Source organism: Arthroderma uncinatum (assembly GCF_011692745.1).
Source record: "Arthroderma uncinatum strain CBS 119779 chromosome Unknown scaffold1, whole genome shotgun sequence".
NCBI lineage: Eukaryota > Fungi > Ascomycota > Eurotiomycetes > Onygenales > Arthrodermataceae > Arthroderma > Arthroderma uncinatum.
Window position 1 is genome coordinate 6,246,317 of NW_022983863.1, and position 6,446 is coordinate 6,252,762.

General features: G+C 49.9%; 1 protein-coding gene across 1 annotated transcript; it reads right to left on the reverse strand.

Annotated features, from left to right (window-relative positions):
* Window positions 1-1,678: 1,678 nt before the first annotated feature.
* GIQ15_01849 (uncharacterized protein) lies at window positions 1,679-5,185 on the reverse strand (the record flags this gene model as incomplete). The annotated part of the gene is made up of 4 exons (XM_033549266.1): window positions 1,679-1,792; window positions 2,133-2,192; window positions 2,480-4,620; window positions 4,696-5,185. The coding sequence occupies 4 exons, from the start codon at window positions 5,183-5,185 to the stop codon at window positions 1,679-1,681; spliced, it is 2,805 nt and encodes a 934-aa protein (XP_033410217.1).
* Between the last annotated feature and the right edge of the window lie 1,261 nt (window positions 5,186-6,446).

Below are 6,446 nucleotides of genomic sequence, written 5' to 3' on the forward strand. Positions count from 1 at the left end.
GACATAGGAGTTGCAACTGCGCAAGCGTTCATATAATAGCAAAACTACCTACTCCGTAGAGACTGGTAGTGTAAAGATTCCGAGGTAGCTCCATTAGCTATAGGATAAATGTGAGGTATCCTTGTCCTTAGGGGAGAGAATAGGCCTGAATATCAGGAGTGTTGAGCTAATAGTAAGGAAGTGTAGGTTCCCAGGAGTTCAGTGGATGAGGCAGACACCACACGCGAAGATAATAGTAATAGCAAGCGATGGTAGAATATGAGGATGGTAGAATATAAAATGGTAGAAGATGAAGAGTAGAGGATGAAGAGTAGAAGATAAAAGTGTCAGGGTTTCCTCTTTCGGACATTCCCGACAGACAACATCCACCACGCCAAAATCAACAGTTAATGTTCTAATATTAGAGCTTAAACACGCCGGGTTTGATCTCGCGCCGGTCCTCGACGCAGTTTCATCTGCTTTGTCTTTGACGCCTAGGTTCATTCCTCCCATGAGACAGGGTATTAGCTAACTGTTTATAGGCTTCACCGCGGGCCAGGACGCGATTCTTCACGGTCCTTTCTCCGAGCGACGAGGACAGGCATATCCTGTACTCCGTACCTGGCATCAGAGGCGAGCATGGCAGCATGGCATCCCCGTCGTCGCAGCGAAAACGAGGATGTGACGGCCATGCAGTCGCCGTGCCTTGAGCCGCCCTTGCATCGGCCTGCCTTGGGTTTCTTTGCATCACACTTGGCACCAGCCTATCTGATGTGACGAAGCTGTGACAGGGTGGATGGAGGCTGTGAAGATATCTCGTTTCGAGGCAGTGATTGGCTCACAGGCCTGCGCTGCGCAGGTTCCTGGGCGCTTAACCAGAGTGCTAAAACGGGAGATGGGCCATCCTCTGCATTTATTCGACAGGACCACCAGGCCGTTGGCTTACAGGGAGCCACTCGCTGTGGACATGGACAGGATGCTCTACGCCTCTTTGCATGATAGACAGCGCGGGGCCGCGTTGCGTATTCCTCCTATATAGCGACGATGGTCGCCCCTCTCCCGATTCTCTGGATTTCTCAATCGTTGTCGTCCTTTAAAGTTATATACCCTTGTTCAACAATTCAAGCAAGAGTTCTGTTAGATACTGTCCTTACCTGGGATCTATAACCTGCTCTTGCATTTGAACTGCCAATATTATACCATTGTTGGCGAGGCGGGAAACGCACGAAGCCGCCTAACACAACAATGATGGCTTCTTGCCTCTTCCGCCTCAATCTTTTACCGCTGCTATTATTGTCGCTGTCACAGCGTACCACGGCCATTCCTGCACCATACGCCGAACCGGAAGACTACGAGGGCGTCGTTCCCGGCAGCCTCGGAGACTCAGGCGGCTCAGGGCAATCAACAGGCTCATCTGGGGCGGAGGGCGGATCCATCAAACTGCCACGGGGCGCCCAGATAGCGATAATAATTGTGGTCTTGATTGTCGTTATAATTGGAAGTAAGTCTGCCCCTACTTATCATGAGTAAATGCGTACTACTCGTTTTGTCCAATTCACTAAGCACACCATAATTTTTCTAGTAACCACCGGTGTTTTATTCTACCAAGCAAAGCGAAGACAATGGACCATGAGAGAAACAATGCGATACTCAGTCCGAAAGGTCGCCGAGTCTATAAAGTCCCCTATGACGCCTACGTTTAGGCATCGTACCAATCATCCAATGACTCCTGCAGGAGCCAGAGCCACAGCATCCCGTCAGCCAAAGCCTTCGCTGCAGCCCAAAAATCCAATGTCCCAATATCAGAACCGCTCTACACAGCCAAGTGATAGGCATACGCGTATTGCCGAGGGTGAGAAACGAGCCCGTGTCGAAGATAGTGGGAAGACAAACTTCAATTTCACCACGCTGCTTTCATTAAAGAAGAACAGTGGTTGAATGATGTACGAAGGCTGGCCTTCAGAACTGTTCAATCTAAATTTTATGCCGCAGATGTAAAGCCTCGTTCATGTATTTCATTCACATTTATCTCTGCCTTTATATATTGGAATAATATTCTAGAGTAAAGCTTTAAATACATTAGTTTAATAGCCGCCCGATCATTCAGATAAGCATTTTCCATTTTGTTTAATGTTCATTCGCGCAACACTTACCCCCATCCCCGTTTTTCGTAGCACAATAAGGCAGCCGCTGTTGGCAGAGACAAATATTATCTTCATTATCATTAATAGACCTTATACAAATATCCCGCCTAGAGAAAACTAGCAACCCACGTTGTAGCCCATCATAGGCTACAGACAACGCCCTCCTATACACCATATGAAGTCGCTGATGCAAACTTTGCTAACAAATGAAGAAATGAGAACGGAATTACTGAAACATTAAATGTAACCCAATGCTGTAAAAATGCATAGGTATGCATAACCGGTTGTCACCCCAATAATGATATAGAGCTGCTTGCGCGTGAAATTCTCCGGTACTCCGACACCTTTGGGCTTACCGCATACTTTATGTTGCCATCATCATCAAGTGGGTCATTAATGTAGGGCCCTCTCTGTCGAAGTCTAGCCTCCTCTTCCTCTGCTTCTTCTGCACTAATCAGGTAATAGTGCTCGTCCTTTTCATCCATGGAAATCATCCATCGTTGGGTAAGTTGTTTGCCTTCTGGCCCTGCACCACAGGCTCCGCTCACATGGATGCTAGGCGGGCTATTTAGAGCCAGCGCCAGTGTATTCTGGGGCTCAGTGAAATCGGTTAACTGCACACCCCGGAAGGCTAGGTATAGATATACCAAGCAGATGAGGTTGGTCACCAGGACAAGGCCGAGGACGGCATAAAACACGTTCTGCCATGCTGGTGAGTTCGCTCCTGAGGCATAGTCAGAGGCCCAAACGGAGGCGCGAAAGTGTTCAAAGACAGGTCCGCCCTGGGCTGCTGCTCGAGCGTCCTCATATGTTTTGCGATGATCGAACGATGCATCTTTGGTGCCGAGTAGTAGGAGTGAGCTGGCCATGGCTGCCAGAGCTTCGGCAACAGATGGGAGGTTCGTGTTCAACGATGAGATGTTTGTCTTGCTGTCGGAGTTGGGGATTAGCTGTGCGAGCAGGCGCGCATTGCTCCCATAACCGTCTGACAACCCCGTATTCAAAGCTATAGACCTGGCCCATTCTTCTGCAACGTCTCTCCAATCTTTGTCGATCATGATCCGGGGAGCGTCAGGGGCAATCTCTGCGTAAGTCTTCGAGTGGGCGGCACCACCACATTCGGAATAGAGTACTCCGCCGCTTGAGGCTGCTTCGTATTTCGTTAGGCATTGAGGAGTCAATCCGCCCTTCATCTGACATAGAAAGTGAGGTGGGTATACCTCCGGCGGGGATGTCCCCAGGAGGTAGATCGAATGCGCGCCGTATTTTGCAGTCACATTGATGATAGTGTTGTATTCTACTGGTATTTTAGGGAATATAGGCGGTCTCTGGCCTCGCTCGCCGAATTTCTCGCCAAATTCGAAGATGTCATCGACCACTGTCAAGTTCAGCCAGTCTGGGTAGTTTGGCATATCCGAGGTCTGATTCTGGAGCCAGGTGGAGGGATTGAATTCAAAGTTGGGATGGGGCCATTTGGTATAAACTATGGGAGCCAACTCCTCCTCTGTCATGCCCGCGCAGATTACGTTGACAATCGGCGACGGAACCGCAGCTTCAATAGTAAACCCTCCTTGTCCTCCAAGATCCTCCGGCAGACGGATGCTATTCTTTGGATGTCTGGCAGCTGAGAATATACCGGCGTGGGGCATTGCAGCTGTGACATTGACGACCATTCGGCCCCACTGGATAGAAAGGTCGGTCATGTTGTATGGTTCAATCCAGCTACCTCTGACTGTCGTATTATCATACCACGTACCAGTTGGTGGAGGGCGATATGTCATGTCCGTCAAGCTATGTTCGGAAGTAAGATTCGATGCCCAGTGAGCCAGATATTGCTCGTAATTGTGGAATGATCGTCCAGAAAATGCAATCTGCATGCAAGTTGAGCCTCGATAAAGGGGGTCTACATCCAGCGGAACCGGGCTTTGGCATTTTTCGTATAAGTATGTTGCGTTGGCGAACTTGGTGTTTACTTCGCCGGTAAGCTCCCTTATCTCAGGGATGCCAGCCGTGAGTCTCGGTGAAACCAACGCCTCCGCCGCAGTGGTATAAAACATGGCCACGAAGGTCGTCGTCATGGCAATCATCCCCAGCAGCGTAAGGGCCGAATGCTTGACGTTCTCCCAATGTGTGATCAGGGTCCCCGGCTGCATGACCCAGCTCCGCATCGACATATCGGCAATCGTGATGCCTCCAGCATTCTTACCCAGGGCCTTTCGACTGAGCACTTGTCCCAGAAACGCGACGAATACCGTGACAAAGGACAGTTCGATTGTCTTTGCGAACAGAGCACTTAGAAGCGAGGCTGTTGATGGTGCCAGCGCCCCCTTGCCCCCAATTCTATTTCCATAGTGCGGTTTTAAGCAAGCAATGACAAAGTATAGAGCGGAAAAGGCTGTGGAATAGAATGCAAGAGCTAATATGGCAATGGACAGCCATGCGGTCCGCTTTTGGACAACATGTCGACGACTCGGACAGCTGATACGTTTTGGACGATCTGATAAAACGAACAAGGGGGCTTCATGTTAGCCAGGAGATTCTCACGTTCGTTGAAACCTGTCAAGATACATACCAATACCATACTCCTGGCCGTCTGCCGGCTGGACGATACGGACGGTGTCGTTGTCTGATCCATCGGACTGGAAAGAGGAATTCATAGAGGGCGACGGGCGGTGGTATGCCCCGGAGAAGTCCGGCGGCGTATATCCAGCATCCCCCAGCGAGGACTGGCTCCAGTTCCTCGAATGGTGCGCCGGATTGTATCCCAAGTCGGCCTCCTCTCCCATGCCACCGACTTGTCTACCATCACCCGGCTGGCCAATTCCCAGCCCAAAGCCTCTGTCTGAGCCATCCCGATAAGGCGGAGCAGCGGAGGCACCGGCGGGCTTCGGGGAGCCAAATGCTTCGTACGGATGGAGATACGACTCGTCGGCGGCGGTTAGACGACGATAGGCTCCGGTGTTTCTTGACGACAAAGCGATTGAGTCTCCTCCACGGTAACGGCTATTCGCAGTGGGATGTAAGAATATGTGGTCGAATTCCGAGTCTCGCCTTGGTTCCATTTGCGCAGAGAGAACGAAGCAGTTCTGACAGACGCATCTACACGCCCAGCATAAAGAAACCAAAGGAAAGAGAGGCAGTTCAACCGGTATTTTACAGCAGGGAAGCGCCAGTCGTCAAGCAAACAAAGGAAATGATACTTGGATTAATTCGCAAATATAAGCCGAAACCTGAGACGAGATGATACCAGCCCCCGGACAGGGCTGGATGAACCCTTCAGCCTTAAAGGGTGACCAGGGATCTATCTCCTTTGGCGGCTTCATCATGAATAATAACAAGCGAAATAATAGGCGAGACCACAGCCCCCAGCAGCTCTTCCCGTGTGCTCTCGATGCGTTTTCGCGATGCTGTGCAGGGGATGGCAGCGCAAAACGAGGCAACGGGGATACGTGATTGATCAAACGAATGCAAGTGCTCCATGGCATCTTTAAATACAGGCCAATCATGGAGATGCCAGGACGCCAAATGGAGACGATTTCGCACCTGTTCGCCTCTGGTTGGTTTGTGGTATACAAGCGTCTTCCTTCGCGTTCGCCATCCAGCCTGATCGATCAAAGCGTGAGGGCTCAGCCGTGGCTCCATAGCTCCTTAAACCAGGGGCATTATGCTGAATTTACGGCGGTTATTTATGGCGGTGCAAGAACTCAAGGCATATATAAGACCTTGATGAGGCGTATAGTCCGTATATGCTGATAAAGCTGGTGGAGAAGTGTAATTGCAATATCAAATTATACAGACACTTCGATCATATACTTCGATCATATTTACTCTCACCTAGACAATCAATTTTCCCTTTTAATCCCCTTTATTTGCGTATTGTTTGGATAGAAGGAATTGGATGTGCCAAAAGCGACGTCGGCCCGGAAAATCTTCAACGTCACGTGATATCACTACTTTTTCGAGACCTCCGTCGCGATGATGGACACGAACAGACGAGTTATTGCTGAACAGTAGCAGCAGCAGCAGCAGCAGCGAAACCCTCTGGCCTACGATTAAACATCCGACAGTCTAATCCCACATTTTATCCCCGTTTCTTCCAGCTGGGTACCAGAGCCCAAGCGCATCTGCACTCCCAAGTCACCCCCATCAACCTCCCTTCATCATGGCTAAAAAAGGTACTATTATCCTCTTCGCATCCCCTAAATTTAAAGGAGAATACTAAGGAGTTAAATATAGCTAAATCACGAACCATCGCTGTCCGACTAATTTCCATGGCAATGACCGGATACTTCAAGACATTCACAAGACCGAGGGCAAGCCGGC